Source organism: Salvelinus fontinalis, chromosome 31 (genome assembly GCF_029448725.1).
Source record: "Salvelinus fontinalis isolate EN_2023a chromosome 31, ASM2944872v1, whole genome shotgun sequence".
Classification (NCBI taxonomy): domain Eukaryota; kingdom Metazoa; phylum Chordata; class Actinopteri; order Salmoniformes; family Salmonidae; genus Salvelinus; species Salvelinus fontinalis.
The window spans coordinates 30,063,444-30,084,098 of record NC_074695.1 but is presented as its reverse complement, the minus strand read 5'-3'; the positions used below and the strand labels follow the sequence as shown (position 1 = coordinate 30,084,098).

General features: G+C 40.6%; 1 protein-coding gene across 2 annotated transcripts in view; it reads left to right on the top strand.

The window, feature by feature from the left end:
* The window catches only part of LOC129830023 (F-box only protein 44-like), a 38,088-nt gene extending 17,634 nt beyond the window's left edge, over positions 1 to 20,454 (top strand). The window contains exons 2-6 of one of the 2 annotated variants that reach the window (XM_055892166.1): positions 4,923 to 5,181; positions 5,285 to 5,402; positions 13,420 to 13,515; positions 13,615 to 13,750; positions 17,231 to 20,454. In XM_055892166.1, coding sequence (XP_055748141.1) covers positions 4,923 to 5,181; positions 5,285 to 5,402; positions 13,420 to 13,515; positions 13,615 to 13,750; positions 17,231 to 17,374 — 753 coding nt within the window. In that variant the 3' untranslated portion in view covers positions 17,375 to 20,454. Of the gene's footprint in view, positions 1 to 4,922; positions 5,182 to 5,284; positions 5,403 to 13,419; positions 13,516 to 13,614; positions 13,751 to 17,199 lie in introns of both variants that reach the window. The other variant, XM_055892165.1, reaches the window with a different exon arrangement.
* Positions 20,455 to 20,655: the final 201 nt, after the last annotated feature.

Sequence of the window (20,655 nt, the reverse complement as noted above, 5' to 3'; positions counted from 1 at the left end):
TCCAGTGCGTCAGAAGTTTACATGCACTAAGTTGACTGCCTTTAATCCACCTGAAAAGACAGAACAAATAATACAAGTATTGTGGTTAAACTCAAACTTATTTTTCTATAAAATGTTTAACAAAGGTATCATTTTTGAAAATTGTATCATAAATAGGACTGGTGGAGTTATGTCACACATGCAGCTAACGCAGACATATGGAAATGTCTGTTCTACCCAAAATTACAACCAACAATTTCCAGCATTACCACAAAAATGAAAGAGGCAAGTAGAAGGGGGAAAAAGTAAGGAACTTGTCTGTCGGCCCTGTATTAAAGACCATAAATGGTTAAAGACAATTGTGATAAATAAAAACATATACCAATTTCATTTAAGGACTAAAAAATTGACAGCTGCGCCATATAAATTGCAAAATAGTTGAAAACCTCTTCCCAATGTCCCTATTCCATGGCACATGGTTTATGAAATTACAAATCAAATCAAATTTTGTCACATACACATGGTTAGCAGATGTTAATGCGAGTGTAGCGAAATGCTTGTGCTTCTAGTTCCGACAATGCAGTAATAACCAACAAGTAATCTAACCTAACAATTCCACAACTACTACCTTATACACACAAGTGTAAAGGGATAAAGAATATGTACATAAAGATATATGAAAGAGTGATGGTACAGAACGGCATAGTCAAGATGCAGTAGATGGTATCGAGTACAGTCTATACATATGAGATGAGTAATGTAGGGTATGTAAACAAAGTGGCATAGTTTAAAGTGGCTAGTGATACATGTATTACATAAAGATGGCAAGATGCAGTGGATGATGTACAGTATATACATATACATATGAGATGAGTTATGTAGGGTATGTAAACATTCAATTAAGTGGCATTGTTTAAAGTGGCTAGTGATACATTTTTACATAATTTCCATCAATTCCCATTTATTAAAGTGGCTTGGAGTTGAGTCAGTATTTTGGCAGCGGCCACTAAATGTTAGTGGTGGCTGTTTAACAGTCTGATGGCCTTGAGATAGAAGCTGTTTTTCAGTCTCTCGGTCCCTGCTTTGATGCACCTGTACTGACCTCGCCTTCTGGATGATAGCGGGGTGAACAGGCAGTGGCTCGGGTGGTTGTTGTCCTTGATGATCTTTATGGCCTTCCTGTGACATCGGGTGGTGTAGGTGTCCTGGAGGGCAGGTAGTTTGCCCCCGGTGATGCGTTGTGCAGACCTCACTACCCTCTGGAGAGCCTTACGGTTGTGGGCGGAGCAGTTGCCGTACCAGGCGGTGATACAGCCCGACAGGATGCTCTCGATTGTGCATCTGTAGAAGTTTGTGAGTGCTTTTGGTGACAAGCTGAATTTCTTCAGCCTCCTGAGGTTGAAGAGGCGCTGCTGCGCCTTCTTCACAACGCTGTCTGTGTGGGTGGACCAATTCAGTTTGTCCGTGATGTGTACACCGAAGAACTTAAAACTTTCCACCTTCTCCACTACTGTCCCGTCGATGTGGATAAGGGGGTGCTTCCTCTGCTGTTTCCTGAAGTCCACAATCATCTCCTTTGTTTTGTTGACGTTGAGTGTGAGGTTATTTTCCTGACACCACACTCCGAGGGCCCTCACCTCCTCCCTGTAGGCCGTCTCGTTGTTGTTGGTAATTAAGCCTACCACTGTAGTGGCGTCCGCAAACTTGATGATTGAGTTGGAGGCGTGCATGGCCACGCAGTCGTGGGTGAACAGGGAGTACAGGAGAGGGCTCAGAACGCACCCTTGTGGGGCCCCAGTGTTGAGGATCAGCGGGGTGGAGATGTTGTTACCTACCCTCACCACCTGGGGGCGGCCCGTCAGGAAGTCCAGGACCCAGTTGCACAAGGCGGGGTCGAGACCCAGGATCTCGAGCTTGATGATGAGTTTGGAGGGTACTATGGTGTTAAATGCTGAGCTGTAGTCGATGAACAGCATTCTCACATAGGTATTCCTCTTGTCCAGATGGTTTAGGGCAGTGTGGTTGCGATTGCGTCGTCTGTGGACCTATCGGGTTGGTAAGCAAATTGGAGTGGGTCTAGGGTGTCAGGTAGGGTGGAAGTGATATGGTCCTTGACTAGTCTCTCAAACCACTTCATGATGACGGAAGTGAGTGCTACGGGGTGGTAGTCGTTTAGCTCAGTTACCTTAGCTTTCTTGGGAACAGGAACAATGGTGGCCCTCTTGAAGCATGTGGGAACAGCAGACTGGGATAAGGATTGATTGAATATGTCCTTAAACACACCAGCCCGCTGGTCTGCGCATGCTCTGAGGACGCGGCTGGGAATGCCGTCTGAACCCTCGCAAGACTGCAGGCCAACACGTTTAAATGTTTTACTCACCTCGGCTGCAGTGAAGGAGAGCCCGCAGGTTTTGGTAGCGGGCCGTGGCACTGTATTGTTCTCAAAGCGAGCAAAAAAGTTATTTAGTCTGTCTGGGAGCAAGACATCCTGGTCCGCGACGGGGCTGGTTTTCTTTTTGTAATCCGTGATTGACTGTAGACCCTGCCACATACCTCTTGTGTCTGAGCTGTTGAATTGCGACTCTACTTTGTCTCTATACTGGGACTTAGCTTGTTTGATTGCCTTGCGGAGGGAATAGCTACACTGTTTGTATTCGGTCATGTTTCCGGTCACCTTGCCCTGGTTAAAAGCAGTGGTTCGTTCTTTCAGTTTCACACGAATGCTGCCATCAATCCACGGTTTCTGGTTTGGGAATGTTTTAATCGTTGCTGTGGGTACGACATCGGCAATGCACTTTCTAATGAACTCGCTCACCGAGTCAGCGTATTCGTCAATGTTGTTGTTGGACGCAATGCGGAACATATCCCAATCCACGTGATCGAAGCAGTCTTGAAGCGTGGAATCAGATTGGTCGGACCAGCGTTGAACAGACCTGAGCGCGTGAGCTTGCTGTTTTAGTTTCTGTTTGTAGGCTGGAAGCAACAAAATGGAGTCGTGGTCAGCTTTTCCGAAAGGAGGGCCTTATATGCGTCGCGGAAGTTAGTATAACAATGATCCAAGGTTTTTTCCAGCCCTCGTAGCACAATCGATATGCTGATAGAATTTAGGGAGTTTTGTTTTCAGATTAGCCTTGTTAAAATCCCCAGCTACGATGAATGCAGCCTCAGGGTGTGTGGTTTCCAGTTTACAAAGAGTCAGATAAAGTTCGTTCAGGGCCATCGATGTGTCTGCTTGGGGGGGGGGGGGGATATATACGGCTGTGATTATAATTGAAGAGAATTCCCTTGGTAGATAATGCGGTCGACATTTGATTGTGAGGAATACTAAATCTGGTGAACAGAAGGACTTGAGTTCCTGTATGTTGTTATGATCACACCACGTCTCGTTAATCATAAGGCATACACCCCCGCCCCTCTTCTTACCAGAAAGATGTTTGTTTCTGTCGGCGCGATGCGTGAAGAAACCAGCTGGCTGCACCCACTCCGTTAGCGTCTCTCGAGTGAGCCATGTTTCCGTGAAGCAAAGAACGTTACAATCCCTGATGTCTCTCTGGAATGTTACCCTAGCTCGGATTTCATGAACCTTATTGTCAAGAGACTGGACATTGGCGAGTATTATGCTAGGGAGTGGAGCGCGATGTGCCCGTCTCCGAAGCCTGACCAGGAGACTGCCTCGTTTGCCCCTTTTACGGCGTCGTTGTTTAGGGTCACCGGCTGGGATCAGATCCATTGTATTGGGTGGAAGGCAAAACACAGGATCCGCTTTGGGAGAGTCATATTCCTGGTTGTAACGATGGTGAGTTGACGTTGCTCTTATATTCAGTAGTTCCTCCCGACTGTATGTAATGAAACATAAGATTACCTGGGGCACCAATGTAAGGAATAACACAAAAAAACGAAATACTGCATATTTTCCTAGGAAAGCGAAGCGAGGCGGCCATCTCGGTCGGCGCCGGAAGTACACGTAAAACAACGCAGGATTCAAAACTTCTTTTTTTGTGTTATTATACGAAATTCTTGTAACAAATTGTATGTATGTATCCCCCATATATACATACATTCTTCCCAGCTCTGCAGATTTTGCTGTGAGGCAGTCATTAGATTTATTTTGGTACTGTCCATATGTAGCTCGTTTTTGGTCACAGGTCCAGGAATGGCTGAGGAATTGCAACGTTTGACTAGAACTAACGCTGCAGATAGGAATACTGGGTGATTTGAAAAGTCAGTCAATCAATAATATCATTATTTTAGCAACAAAAATATTACATTTACAATCGGTAGAAGTTATGAGAATAGAAAGGTTTAGTACTTTTGTGAAGCATCACAGCACAGTTGAAAAATATATGGCAAATAGAAATCCAAAATGGATGGTGTTAAGCGATGGGAGGGGTTGAATGGAGCTGAAGGGTGGGACTAATAACAAGATTACCAATGTACAACATACGGGGTCTGGAAAATGTATATAGGTTCAGACATTTTGTAAAATAGCACAGTTGCAAATCGAAATCAAACTGGATGGACATTAGAAATAGAGGAAGGACTAAAAACAAACAAAATATAACTATTGTAAAATGTGTATAATATTTATTAACTGAAGGTAGAAGCCAAAGTGTTATTTATTAGTTTACTCCAATTGGGGGAGGGGTGGTAGGATTTGCGGGGAATAATAAAGGTATATTCTAAAAGTGTGTGTGGATATATATTTCCCCAAAAATGTATGGGGGATTGGAAATGATAGACAATTACATTGATGGAAGCAACAATCTTTCTGCAATATTAAAGCTGATCCACCCCTTAAGATAAAAACAACAACTTGTTGCTAGAGCTATCAACATCCTAACATGGAGCTAACATCCTAACATGGAGCTAACATCCTATTCTTAACTGTACATCATTTGTCTAAAGTCTCCCATGTCAATGAAAACATCCAATCTCTTGTTCAGTTCACAGGCATGCTACCTGTGCTCCCTCTAGAAGTCCTGGAGGAGATGCTCCTAAATGTCCCTCCACAGCAGGTGGTGTGTGTCTGTCGACTTGTGTGTCGTGAGTGGAAAGAAGTGGTGGACAGTGATTCTCTTTGGAGAGAGAGGTGCCGAAGAGAAGGATACCAGACATATGTGACTAAACTACCTAAAGACTGGCGTTTGTTTTACTTCTTGTGTAAGAAGAGACGTAATCTTCTCAAGAACCCCAGAGCAGATGGTAAGAGTCGACTACAGAAATGTCTAAATTCTCTGTGTATGGGGGGTCCTGTTATTAACCCCAGAACCCACATTTCAAATCCCTCCTTGATTTTTTTCTCCAGATAAATTCAAGGGCTGGCAAATTATTGAGAATGGAGGGGATAAATGGAAAATAGAGTCAGTGGAAGAAGTGCCGCTTCCTGACAACACGGTCCAAAAATACTTTGCGACTTCTTACTTGTGAGTATACTACTATACCATATTTGTTTTTCAGTGAGAGAATATCACTTGGTCCCACTTTGTTTCACATCCACATTGGTGTTGATTTATTTTCCAGCTCTTCAAATGCATTTGGATGATAATACCTAATAATGCCTAACATTGACAATGACCTTGCTGTATAGTTTACAGTGCCTTCAAAGTATTCACACCCCTTACATTTTTCTACATTTTGTTGTTACAAGGTTGGATTTAAAATTACTTTAATTGTCCAATTTTGTCATCAATCTACATAAATAAAGAACATGCATACATCCAGTCCCAGTCAAAAGTTTGGACACACCTATAAGGGTTTTTCTTTATTTTTACTATTTTCTACATTGTAGAATAATAAAGGACATCAGAACTATGAAATAACACATGGAATAATGTAGTAACCAAAAAAGTGTTAAACAAATCAAAATATATTTTAGATTCTTCAAAGTAGCCACCCTTTGACATTATCTCAACCAGCTTCATGGGGAATGCTTTTCCAACAGCCTTAAAGGAGTTCCCACATATGCTGAGCACTTGCTGGCTGCTTTTCCTTTACTCTGCGAACAAACTCATCCCAACCATCTCAATTGGGTTGAGGTCGGGTGATTGTGGAGGCCAGGTTGTTAATCCAAGATGGCGTAGCAGTCAGATGTTCTTTGTCCTCGTCCTGTCCCGTGTATATATATTTTGTACATTTTTCTTCGCACTGCTATGCTTTATCTTGGCCAGGTCGCAGTTGCAAATGAGAACTTGTTCTCAACTAGCCTACCTCGTTAAATAAAGGTGAAATAAAAAAAATAAAAAATAAAAAGGTCATCTGATGCAGCACTCATCACGCTCCTTAGTCAAATAGTCCTTACACAGGCTGGAGGTGTGTTTTGGGACATTGTCCTGTTGAAAAACAAATGATAGTCCCACTAAGCGAAACCAGATGGGATAGCGTATCACTGCAGATTGCTGTGGTAGCCATGCTGGTTAAGTGTGCCTTGAATTCTAAATAAATCATGGAGTGTCACCAATAAAAGTACCACCACAACACCTGATTCATGGTGGGAACCACACATGCGGAGTTCATCAGTTGACCTACTCTGCGTCTCAGGCACAGCGGAACCAAAAATCTCATATTTGGACTTGTCAGACCAAAGGACAAATTTCCACCGGTCTAAAGTCCATTGCACGTGTTTCTTGGCCCAAGCAAGTCTTCTTATTGGTGTTCTTTTAGTAGTGGTTTCTTTGCAGCAATTCGACCATGAAGTTCTGATTCACGCAGTCTCCTCTGAACAGTGGATATCTGTTACTTGAACTCTGTGATGCATTTATTTGGACTGCAATTTCTGAGGCTGGTAACTCTCATTAACTTATCCTCTGCAGCCTTCCTTTCCTGTGACGGTCCTCATGAGAGCCGTTTCATCATAGCGCTTTGTTTTTTTGCGACTGCACTAGAAGAAACTTTGAACGTTTAAAAAAAAAAAAATCCAGATTGACTGACAGTCATTTCTTAAAGTAATGATGGACTGTTTCTGTTTGCTTATTTGAGCTGTTCTTGCTATAATATGGACTTGGTCTTTTATCAAATAGGGCTGTCTTCTGTATATCACCCCTACCTTGTCACAACACAACTGATTGGCTTAAAAACACATTAAGAAGGAAATAAATGACACAAATTAACTTATCAAGGCACATCCATTAAATTAAATGCATTTTCAGGTGACTACCTCATGAATCTGGTTGAGATAATGTCTTGATGACAGCTTTGCACACTTGACAAAGGGTGGCTACTTTGAAGAATCTCAAATATATTTAGATTTGTTTAACACGTGTTTCCATGTGTGTTATTTCATAGTTTTGATGTCTTACATGGAAAATAGTAAAAATGAAGAAAAACCTTGGAATGAGTACGTACCTTACATAATCGTTTGGTGTGCTTTTGTCGTAAAACCTTTTTGAAATCGGACACCGACTGGATTTACAAAAAGTGTAGCTTTAAAATGGTGTAAAATACTTGTATGTTTGAGGAATTTAAATTATGGGATTTCTGTTTTGAATTTGGCGCCCTGCAGTATCACTGGCTGTTGATGAAGTGGGACGCTAACGTCCCACATACCCTAGAGAGGTTAACAAGCTATAGTTTTTGCAAGTCGGTTAGGATGTCTAATTTGTGCATGACAGAAGTCCTTTTTCCAACAATTGTTTACAGACAGATTATTTCACTTATAATTCACTATCACAATTCCAGTGGGTCAGAAGTTTACATACAGTAAGTTGACAGTGCCTTTTTAAACAGCTTGGAAAATTCCAGAAAATGATGTCATGGCTTTAGAAGCTTCTGATAGGTTAAGTGACATAATTCGAGTTGAGGTGTACCTGTGGATGTATTCACAGAGTTCGTACTGTTAGGTGACAACTGGGATATGCTTAACACCCCGGCCATCTTACAATCTAAGCTAGATGGCCTCAATCTCACACAAATTATCAAAGAAACTACCAGGTATAACCCTAAATCCGTAAGCATTGGCACCCTCATAGATATCACCCTGACCAACTTGCCATCTAAATAACCCTCTGCTGTCTTCAACCAGGATCTCAGTGATCATTGCCTGTGTCCGTAATGGGTCCGCGGTCACACAGCCACCCCTCATCACTGTCAAACACTCCCTAAAACCCTTCAGCAAGCAGGCCTTTCTAATCGGCCTGGCCTGGGTATCCTGGAAGGATATTGACCTCATCCCGTCAGTAGAGGATGCCTGGTTGCTCTAAAAGTGCTTTCCTCACCATTTTAAATAAGCATGCCCCGTTCAAAAAATGTAGAACTAAGAACAGATATAGCCCTTGGTCCACTCCAGACCTGACTGCCCTTGACCAGCACAAAAACATCCTGTGGCGTACTGCATCATCGAATAGCCCCCGCGATATGCAACTTTTCAGGGAAGTCAGGAACCAATATACACAGTCAGTTAAGAAAGCTAAGGCTAGCTTTTTCAAACAAATTTGCATCCTGTAGCACAAACTCAAAGTTCTAGGACACTGTAAAGTCCATGGAGAATAAAAGCACCTCCTACCGGCTGCCCACTGCACTGAGGCTAGAAAACACTGTTACAACTAATAAAGCTACGATAATCGATCATTTCAATAAACATTTTTCTACGGTGAGCCATGCTTACCACCAGGCTACCCCTAACCCGGCCAACAGCTCTGCACCTCCTGCAGTCCCCCCTGCTTCTTCACCCAAATCCAGACAGCTGATGTTCTGAAAGATTCAAAATCTTGATCCTTACAAATCAGCTGGGCTAGACAATCTGGACCCTCTCTTTCTAAATTTATCCGCAGAAATTGTTGCAACCCCTGTTACTAGCCTGTTCAACATATCTTTCGTATCGTCTGAGATCCCCAAAAACTGAAGAGGGGGTTGACCGCGACAGCTTTCCAAAGGGGGAGACACTCTAGACCTAAACTGTTATAGACTTATATCCATCCTGCTCTTCCTTTCTAAATTATTCAAAAGCCAAGTTAACAGATCACCGACCATTTCGAATCCCACCATACCTTCTCCACTATGCATTCTGGTTTCTGAGCTGGTCATGGGTGTACCTCAGTCACGATCAAGGTCCTAAACAATATCATAACCGCCATCGATAAAAGACAGTACTGTGCAGCGGTCTTCATCGACCTGGCCAAGGCTTTCGACTTTGTCAATCACCGCATTCTTATTGGCAGACTCAATAGCCTTGGTTTCTTAAATGACTGCCTCGCCTGGTTCACCAACTACTTCTCAGAGTTCAGTGTGTCAAATCAGAGGGCCTGTTGTCTGGACCTCTGGCAGTTTATGGGGGTGCCACAGGGCTCAATTCTCGGGCCGACTCTTTTCTCTCTGTATGTCTGTCTTTATGTATCTCAATGTTGTACTTGCTGCTGGTGACTCTCTGATCCACCTCTACGCAGACAACACCATTCTGTATACATCTGGCCCTTTGGACACTTAACTTCTCTGCGCTACGGATCCCTTTTACGGGGTCATTTTCCTAAACAACCGCTGACTTAAAGGGCGCAAAATATTACTACAAATATTTATAATCATGCAATCACAAGTGAAATATACCAAAACACAGCTTAGCTTGTTGTTAATCCACCTATTGGGTCAGATTTTGAAAATATGCTTTACAGAGAAAGAAATCCAAGCTTTTGTGAGTGTATCAGTCAATGCTAGAACAGAAAGTCACAAGTCAGAAAAGCAATAAAAATGAATCTTACCTTTGATAAAATTAGCTTACCTTTGATAATATTCGGATGTTTGCACTCACGAGACTCCCAGTTACACAAATGTTAGTTTTGTTATATAAATATTACTTTTATAACAAAAAACGCCATTTGGGTTGTACGTTATTTTCAGAAAACTACAGCCTCGTTCCGTTCGACGAAGATTCCAAAAAGTATCCGTAATGGTCGTAGAAACATGTCAAATGATTTTTATAATCAATCCTCAGGTTGTTTTTAACAAACATAATCGATCATATTTCAACCGGACCGTAACCTATTCAATAAGAGAGAAAAAGAAAATGGAGAGCTACCCTCTCGCGCGTAGGAACTAATCAGAGGATGTTACACCCCTGAAAAAGGGGGAAAGAATCACAATTGTGATACGGAATGTTTACTTATTGAGAACTTTCAGTGCAATGAGAAAAAGATCGCGAATTCTCCGTGAACTTGAGTGGAGACCAGAGCAATCGATCTCAGGCTCATAGATTAAGAGCATTTAGTAGATCACAGATTAACACTTTTACCCACGACAACATAAAGTAATCAACATAACGTTTACACATTTCCCTCACAATTCGTACCCTTTGTATGCTTGACGGATTTTAACACAATTATATAAATGTTATCAATCTATCAACTAATACTGAATGCATGATCTTCTTAACCTTAGATGTTTTAAGATCCTCACATACTATGAATTTACTAATACTGTTTAATGTATAACAGGCTATTAGTATTTCCTTTAACCTGTCACAAGGACACCTGACTAGTTTTGAAATCTCACTAATTTTTCAAAATAAAAGCCTGAAACTGTCTAAAGCCTGGTCACAGCCTGAGGAAGCCATTGGAAAAGGAATCTGGTTGATACCCCTTTTAAATGGAAGAAAGACATGCCAGGAAACACAGATTAAAAATAAAAATCACTTCCGGGATAGATTCTCAGGTTTTCGCCTGCAGAATCAGTTTTGTTATTCTCACAGACAATATTTTGAGAGTTTTGGAAACTTTGGAGTGTTTCTATCCTAATCTGTAAATTATATGCATATTCTACGATCTGGACCTGAGAAATAGTCCGTTTACCTTGAACGTTATAAAAAATAAAAAATAATACTAATATTAATAATCTGACCCTTAGCGTCAAGAGGTTAACAAACCTCCAAATGAGCTTCAATGCCATACAACACTCCTTCCGTGGCCTCCAACTGCTTTTGAATGCTAGTAAAACTAAAACTAAATGCATGCTCTTCATCCTGCTGGCCTCTGTTGCCCCCTTCAACCTTGCTGCCCTCCCGACTAGCATCACTACTCTAGATGGTTCTTACTTGTGAATATGTGGACAACTACAAATACCTAGGTGTCTGGTTAGACTGTAAACTCTCCTTCGACTCACATTAAGCATCTCCAATCCAAAATTAAATCTAGAATCGGCTTCCTATTTTGCAACATAGCCTCCTTCACTCATGCTGCCAAACATACCCTCGTAAAACTGACTTTCCTATCGATCCTTGACTTCGGCGATGTCATTTACAAAATAGCCTCTGTCATGACGTGGCCCTCTTTGGGTAAAGCGTGTGGCTTCCCCCTCTCTCCCTCCAACACCCAGGTTCTGTTATCTCAGGTCGTAAATTCCTGGAGAAGACTCCTCCTGGCCATGCAGAAAGAGACACATAGGGAGAACAAAGGAACTTCTTCTACACCACAGAACTTGAGAACTGAACGATATCCATGTGTTAGAGAATGTGGGAACGGTCGGTGGAGAAGCCAGCTACGACCCGGTCTGTTTTGTTTCATGTTTGTGACCTCATGAAAGACAATACAGCCACATTACCATAACTCTGTTTATACAGGAGCCTCCGTTATGACGTTTGCGGCTAATTGTTGTATAAAATGAATGAGAAAAGATGAAACTATTTGAAATTATGTAATGTGATTTTTAAACTGTTAATGTGAGAGAATTGTATTCCCTTTAAAGTTTAAGTTATTGGCCCGCCTCCATGAACACCGACATGATCTGGCTCATGGGACAGCCCTTTTCTACTGTTACGAATAAAATCCCCACTTGAGGAAATCCTCTTCGCCCCCTCGGTGATCGAGGTACGCTTGGTCTGAAGGTTTGAGTAGAGACCACAAAAACCTCAGTTTAAGCAAAGGTTGTAATGGTTGACTTTCGATCCCGACAGAATAAGAGCAAATCTTACATACTAATTACTAGTCTGCAGCTAGAAGTTATGTACCATTGGATGCGAAGACCGACAACTGCCGAAACAACTATTCTATAAGAACATTTCTGAATGGTACTCTGAAGTATCCATTCTAACCACAAAAGACTCAAGGGAAGCAGAGACGCTTGGATGAACTTTCCAACAGAAAGATGGATGATTCCAACAGAAATCACGACGACACACTGAGCGTAAATATATATTGATTGCAATTATTCCCGAATGAGTGAGTCTTCATGTGCAAAGGATTAGCATTTCAATTAATATAATTAGCAACTGTGTAGGCACTCTTTCGCGCACTTCTCAGTCCACACCCACTTCCCTTTGTCCACCAAGCCGTCATATCATATCGGCTTAGCCCACTAGGGAACCTCCCATATCATTTACTCTGCAACCATATCTACTGTTTGTTTGTTTATGCATTTCTGTGATTATTTAGTTGGTTAGTAAATCAATGATTAAGACAATTGGTGTATGGATGATTCATAGTAAAGGCTGGGTTCGTGCAGATAACCAACAATTTACGATGTTTGGAATGAGACTAACGTGAGGTAAAGAATTTTCCTTGGTGCCCCGACTTCCTACTTAATTTCGTAATAATAATTAGAGAATTGATTAGATAAAATAACAATATTCACTTTAATGATGCCAAAGACACGACACCTCACCTCCAACACTACTCAGACCACATCCAGTTTGCTATCACAGTGCCATCCGTTTTGTCACCAAAGACCCATATACTGCCCACCACTGCGACCTGTATGCTCTTGTTGGCTGGCCCTCGCTACATATTCATCGCCAAACCCACTGGCTCCAGGTCATCTAAGTCTTTCCTAGGTAAAGCCCCGCCTTATCTCAGCTCACTGGTCACCATAACAACACCCACCCGTAGCACGTGCTCCAGTAGGTATATTTCACTGGTCATCCCCAAAATTCACACTTTTGGCCACCTTTACTTCCAGTTCTCTTCTGCTAATGACTGGAACGAATTGCAAAAATCACTGAAGCTGGAGACTTATCTCCCCCTCTAACTTTAAGCATCATCTGTCAGAGCAGCTTACCGATCACTGTACCTGTAAATGGCACACCCAACTACCTCCTTCCCATATTGTTATTTATTTGTGTTTTTGCTCTTTTGCACCCCAGTATCTCTACATGCACATCTCACTCCAGTGTTAATGCTAAATTGTAATTATTCCACCTCTATGGCTTATTTATTGCCTTACCTCCCTAATCTTACTACAGTTGCACAAACTGTACATAGATTTTTCTATTGTGTTATTGACTGTACGTTTGTTTATCCCATGTAACTCTGTCGCACTGTTTTGCTTTATCTTGGCCAGGTTGCAGTTGTAAATGAGAACTTGTTCTCAACTGGCCTACCTGGTTAAATATAGGTGAAATTTAAAAAAATATATATAAAAATGGCCTCCTAGATATGATGAATTGAAATGTCTTTCAGGCTGCTTACTATCAACCATGGTAAATGTGTTGGCTATGTGTGTCCTCTTGTCTTTGGTTCATCTCAGGACCTGCAGGAAGTCTCAGCTGATTGACTTGGAGAAAGAGGGTTACAGGCCTTCTTTCATGGATGACTTTCAACCCGACATCATTATATCCGACTGGTGAGAGGAATATTAGAATTTTGTCATTCAGTGTCTGCTACTCTACTTGTCAGAGGAATAGACTACTGTACAACTTGTATGTTTGTGTGTCCATATCAGGTATGCTCCACGCTGGGACTGTGGCTCTGAATATGAGATCTGTGTTGAGTTGCTAAATCATAAGAAGAAGCCAATTAAGAAGTTTAGTCCAGGAACTGTTGTCTTTCAACAATGGAATGATCAGAAATGGAATCAGGTAAAACGGTCAGACTTTAAGATAATTCTCCATATACATGGGTCTGTAAATAGCTGAGTACACAATCAACAATGTGATTTATCCTTGTCTTGTGCATTAGACATTTTCAGTGATTGCATTGCAGAAAAGAAATGTGCACACTTAACATTTGAAAGTTAAATAGTGCAGATAAAAACAAGGTAAAAAATAAAAAATGTATATGTATCTATATGTATATACAGTGGGGCAAAAAAGTATTTAGTCAGCCACCATTTGTGCAAGTTCTCCCACTTAAAAAGATGAGAGGTCTGTAATTTTCATCATAGGTACACTTCAACTATGACAGACAAAATGAGAAAAAAAATCCAGAAAATCACATTGTAGGATTTTTAAGAATTTTTGCAAATTATGGTGGAAAATAAGTATTTGGTCACCTACAAACAAGCAAGATTTCTGGCTCTCAGACCTGTAACTTCTTCTTTAAGAGGTTCCTTTGGCCTCCACTCGTTACCTGTATTAATGGCACCTGTTTGAACTTGTTATCAGTATAAAAGACACCTGTCCACAACCTCAAACAGTCACACTCCACTATGGCCAAGACCAAAGAGCTGTCAAAGGACACCAGAAACAAAATTGTAGACCTGCACCAGGCTGGGAAGACAATCTGCAATAGGTAAGCAGCTTGGTTTGAAGAAATCAACTGTGGGAGCAATTATTAGGAAATGGAAGACATACAAGACCACTGATAATCTCCCTCGATCTGGGGCTCCACGCAAGATCTCACCCCGTGGGGTCAAAATGATCACAAGAACGGTGAGCAAAAATCCCAGAACCACACGGGGGGACCTAGTGAATGACCTGCAGAGAGCTGGGACCAAGTAACAAAGCCTACCATCAGTAACACACTACGCCGCCAGGGACTCAAATCCTGCAGTGCCAGACGTGTCCCCCTGCTTAAGCCAGTACATGTCCAGGCCCGTCTGAAGTTTGCTAGAGAGCATTTGGATGATCCAGAAGAAGATTGGGAGAATGTCATATGGTCAGATGAAACCAAAATTTAACTTTTGGTAAAAACTCAACTCGTTGTGTTTGGAGGACAAAGAATGCTGAGTTGCATCCAAAGAACACCATACCTACTGTGAAGCATGGGGATGGAAACATCATGCTTTGGGGCTGTTTTTCTGCAAAGGGACCAGGACGACTGATCCGTGTAAAGGACAGAATGAATGGGGCCATGTATCGTGAGATTTTGAGTGAAAACCTCCCATCAGCAAGGGCATTGAAGATAAAACGTGGCTGGGTCTTTCAGCATGACAATGATCCCAAACACACCGCCCGGGCAATGAAGGAGGGGCTTCGTAAGAAGCATTTCAAGGTCCTGGAGTGGCCTAGCCAGTCTCCAGATCTCAACCCCATAGAAAATCTTTGGAGGGAGTTGAAAGTCCGTGTTGCCCAGCAACAGCCCCAAAACATCACTGCTCTAGAGGAGATCTGCATGGAGGAATGGGCCAAAATACCAGCAACAGTGTGTGAAAACCTTGTGAAGACTTACAGAAAACGTTTGACCTCTGTCATTGCCAACAAAGGGTATATAACAAAGTATTGAGAAACTTTTGTTATTGACCAAATACTTATTTTCCACCATAATTTGCAAATGAATTCATAAAAAATCCTACAATGTGATTTTCTGGAATTTTTTTTCTCATTTTGTCTGTCATAGTTGCAGTGTACCTATGATGAAAATTACAGGCCTCATCTTAAGTGGGAGAACTTGCACAATTGGTGGCTGACTAAATACTTTTTTTGCCGCACTGTGTATATATATGTGTGTATATATGTGTGTATACACATGTATAATAATATATGTATGTATGTGTATATATATATATATATGTGTGTATATGTATATGTGCTCATACATACACACTTTTTGTTGGACACAAGGTTTTTCTTTACTTTTACTATTTTCTACATTGTAGAATAACAGTGAAGACAAACTATGAAATGGCGCATATGGAATCATGTAGTAAACAAAAAAACAGTGTTAAACAAATCAATATGTTTTAGATTTGACAAAGTAGCCACCCTTTGCCTTGATGACAGCTTTCTACACTCTTGGCATTCTCTCAACCAGCTTCACCTGGAATGCTTTTCTAACAGTCTTGAAGGAGTTCCCACATATGCTGAGCACTTGTTGGCTGCTTTTCCTTTACTCTGCAGTCCAACTCATCCCAAACCATCTCATTTGGGTTGAGGTCAGGTGATTTGTGGAGGCCAGGTCATCTGATGCAGCACTCCATCACTCTCCTTGGTCAAACAGCCCTTATACAGCCTGGAGTTGTGTTGTAGTCATTGTCTTTTTGAAAAACAAATGATAGTCCCACTAAGTGCAAACCAGATGCGATGACCATCACTGTAGATTGCTGTCGTAGCCATGCTGGTTCAGTGTGCCTTGAATTCTAAATAAATCACTGAGTGTCACTAGCAAAGCACCATCACACTTCCTCCTCCATGCTTCACAGTGGGAACTACACATGCAGTGATCATCCGTTCACCTACTCTGCGTCTCAAAGACGAGGCGGTTGGAACCAAAAATCTCAAATTTGGACAGATTTCCACCGGTCTAATGTCCTTTTATCGTATTTCTTTGCCCAAGCAAGTCTCATTGTTGATGTCCTTTAGTAGTAGTCTCTTTGCAGCAATTCGACCACGAAGACCTGTTTCACAGTCTCCTCTGAACAGTTGATGTTCATGTGTCTGTTACTTGATATCTGAAGCATTTTTTTGGGCTGCAATTTCTGAGGCTGGGAACTCTAATGAATATATCCTCTGCAGCAGAGGTAACTCTGGGTCTTCCTTTCCTGTGGCGGTCCTCATGAGAGCCAGTTTCATCATAGCGCTTGATGATTTTTGTGACTGCATTTGAAGAAACGGTCAGTTCTTAATTTTCCACATTGACAGACCTTCATGTCTTAGTAATGATGGACTGTCGTTTCTCTTTGCTTATTTGAGCTGTTCTTGCCATAATATGGACGTGGTCTTTTACCAAATAGGGCTGTCTTCTGTATACTACCCCCTACCTTGTCGCAACACAACTGATTGGCTCAAACGCATTAAGGAAGTAAATTTCACGAATTAACTTGTAACAAGGCACAACTGTTAATTGAAATGCATTCCAGTTGACTACCTCATGAAGCTGGTTGAGAGTATGCCAAGAGTGTGCAACATGTAGCTACTTTGAATAATCTCACAAAATATATTTTGATTTGTTTAACACTTTTGGTTATTATACGATGCCATATGTGTTAATTCATAGTTTGATGTCGTCACTATTCTACAATGTAGAAAAACCCTGGAATGAGTAGGTGTTCGAACTTGTGTGTGTATATATATATATTTATTTATTTTTATACAACATTTCTCAATTTAACAAAGCATACTAATTACAATTGAACATATGACCGTTTCAGATGACTCATGTGTTCAATAATTATGGACCAGGTGTGCGGTACATCCGATTCATTCATGGAGGAAAGGATACTCTGTACTGGGCCGGCTGGTATGGAATTCGGGTCACCAACAGTAGCATCGAGATCTTCCCATCGGTGGACAGATAGATTTCGGTGTTCCCATTTACTCTCCTAAGAGGTTACATTTGAATGTTTTGCCAACCTGCAAGCTTTGAAACCTCTCTTAGCGTAGTGTACATCATTCTGTCTTTTCAGCCTTAGGCAATTGGCACATTGTTTCTCTGTGGATATAAATGATTCTGGCTGTACAATACAGGTAACTTCCAAAGTAATGGAAACGCTTGAGTAAATGAGGGATACAAAGTATATTGAAAACAGTTACTTCCACACAGGTGTTGTTCCTGAGTTAATTTAGCAATGAACTTCCCATTGTACTTAGGGTCATGTATAAAAATGCCCAGTTGGCCATTATTTTTGTTACTATGGCTAGAGGAGATCTGTGACTTTGAAAGAGGGGTCTCAAAGGAGCATAGTGGTCGGTCTGTCTCAGTCACCAGATCTCAACCCAATTGAACACTTATGGGAGATTCTGGGGCGGTGACTGAGACAGCGTTTTCCACCACCATCCAACAAAACACCAAGTTATGGAATTTCTCATGGAAGAATGGTGTCGCCTCCCTCCAATGGAGTTCATCACACAGAATCTATGTATGCTAAGGCACATTGAAGCTGTTCTAGCTAGTGGTGGCCAGCGCCCTATTAAGACACTTTGTTTTCTTTATTTTGTCAGTTACCTTTATCATTTATGTCCATCTCTGGATTGTACAGAGCAAAGCAAAAATTCACATATGCCTGGAGTACTTCAATGTATTCCAGGCATATAATGTGCATTTCTGTTTTGCTCTGTACAATTCAGAGGAAGACGGACCAAAGGAAAGTGTGAACTTGAATGTAATGTATTATGTACATAAACGTCTGACCCATTTTGACAAACAACACCATTAAGAAATGTAGTTGAACACGTTTGCTTGTACTCACCTATATCTTAACATCTATAACGTAATTGTTGTCATGTACAGTGCCTTCAAAGTATTCAAACACCTTGACTTACTCCACATTTTCTTGTTACAGCCTGAATTCAAAATGTATTAAATACATTTTTCTAAAACATGTACACACAATACCTCATTGTTGCTAATTTATTGTCAATTAAATACAGATATCTAATTTACATAAGTATTTACACCCCTGAGGCAATAAATGTTAGAATCATCTTTGGCAGAGATTACAGCAGTGAGTCTTTCTGGGTAAGTCTCCAAGAGCTTTGCACACATGGATTGTATAATATTTGCACGTTCTTTTTCAAATTCAAGCTCATTGAAGTTGGTTGTTTATCATTGCTAAACAGCCATTTTCAAGTCTTGCCATAGATTTTCAAAAGGATTTAAGTCAAAACCGTATCTAGGCCACTCAGGAATGTTCAATGATGTCTTGGTAAGCAATTCCAGTGTATATTTGTCCTTGTGTTTTAGGTTATTGTCCTGTTGGAAAGGTGAATTTGTCTCCCAGTGTCTGTTGCAAAGCAGACTGAACCAAATCCTTTAGGATTTTGCCTGTGTTTAAATCTCTTCTGTTTCTTTAAATACAAATTAAAAAACTCTACTCTTTGCTGTTGACCAGCATACCCATAATATGATGCTGCCACCATCATGCTTGAAAATTAGAAGAGTGGTACTCCGTGATGTGTTGTTGGATTTGCCCCGAACATAACGCTTTGTATTTGGGACATAAGTTAATTTCTTTGCCCTGTTTTTTTTTTTCAAGTTTTAGTTTAGTGCCTTACTGTGAACATGATGCAAGTTTTGAAATATTTTTATTCTGTGCCGGTTTCCTTTTCACACTCATTTAGGTTAGTATTGTGGAATAACTAGTGTTGATCCATCCTCAGTTTTCTCCTATCACAGCCATTAAACTGTAACTATTTTAAAATCATCATTGGCCTCATGGGAAAATCCCTGATAGATTTCCTTTCTCTCCGGCAACTGAGTTAGGATGAATGACTATCTTTGTAGTGACTGGGTGTATTGATACTCAAGTGTAATTAATGACTTAATTCTCGAAGGGATATTCAATCTACTAATAGTTGCCCTTCTTTGCAATGCATTGGATAACCTCCCTGGTCTGTGGTTAAATCTGTGTTTTGAAATTCACTGCACGACTGCGTGACCTTACAATTATCTGTATGTGTACGGTACAGAGATGAGGTCTTTCAAAATCAGGTTAAACACTTGCACACAGTGAGTCCATGCAAGATTATGACTTAAGCAAATTTTTACTCCTAAACATATTTAAAACAACATTTACCTGATTTAAGTATTAATTGCTAACTATTAATATTAAACAAATAGGACATTTCTGTTCTGTTTAATTCTGTTTCTTTTAAAGAGATGGTTTCCACTCTAGCTTCCTGCAGTTAGTCTGCTAGAGATAGTTTGAGCTGACAATGACTTGGTGGTGATAACCTAAAAGCTGGCATTCCATAGACAAGATGTGGTATGTTACCCGAGAGAGAGAGCCTGGAAGAGTTTAGAACAATGTCTCATCTTTCGGGCATCTGGGAAACTAAGCTGGGTTGAGGGTAAAACACCATCCTGTAGATGAACCAAGGTTAGGGAAGGTTAGAAATGACTAAGCATTTTTTAGGGCATATATATCATATTTTTTCATTATCAGTTAGGCTCACAGCCTAACAGTCAAGACTGTTGGGTCGACGGTATCATTATTGCAATAATTAATCGATATTAAATAAAGATGATTGTTTGAAGAAATGACCAAGTCTCTCAGAACTGAAATTTCCATGACAATGTATTTATGCTTGCCATAACAAATGGTTTAATTACGTATTGATTAAAGACATTTCAAATTTTTATTTTTTTAATTTGAAAATGTCCTACACAGTTCCACTTTGACATTATGGGGTATTGTGTGTATGGCAGTGACTTAATACATTTCAAATTCAGGCAGTAACAATGTTTGGGGAAATAGTCAATGGGTGTGAATACTTTCTGAAGGCACTGTTTATATTAATAGGATAATACATGTATTAAGATAAGGAATATAAGCATTTTAACCTGTAATACATTTATGAATACGTAATAATGTAGTCTAATTTGATTATGTACTGTTATCCTGTGGAGATTGCTTCTTGTGTTTCTCTTTTCTACACTTGTATAACTAAATACATACATTTTAAAAGTGTACTGTCCTTATTGTTTATTCAACTACTGTGGAGTGATTTGTATCCTCTATATAAGAACAATACAGGCACTACATCAATATACTGAGGCCTCCATACTTGAAGTGCATTCGGAAAGTATTCAGACCCCTTAACTTTTTCCACATTTGTTACGTTACAGCCTTATTACAAAATTGTTTACATGATGAGGAAACCAGTTA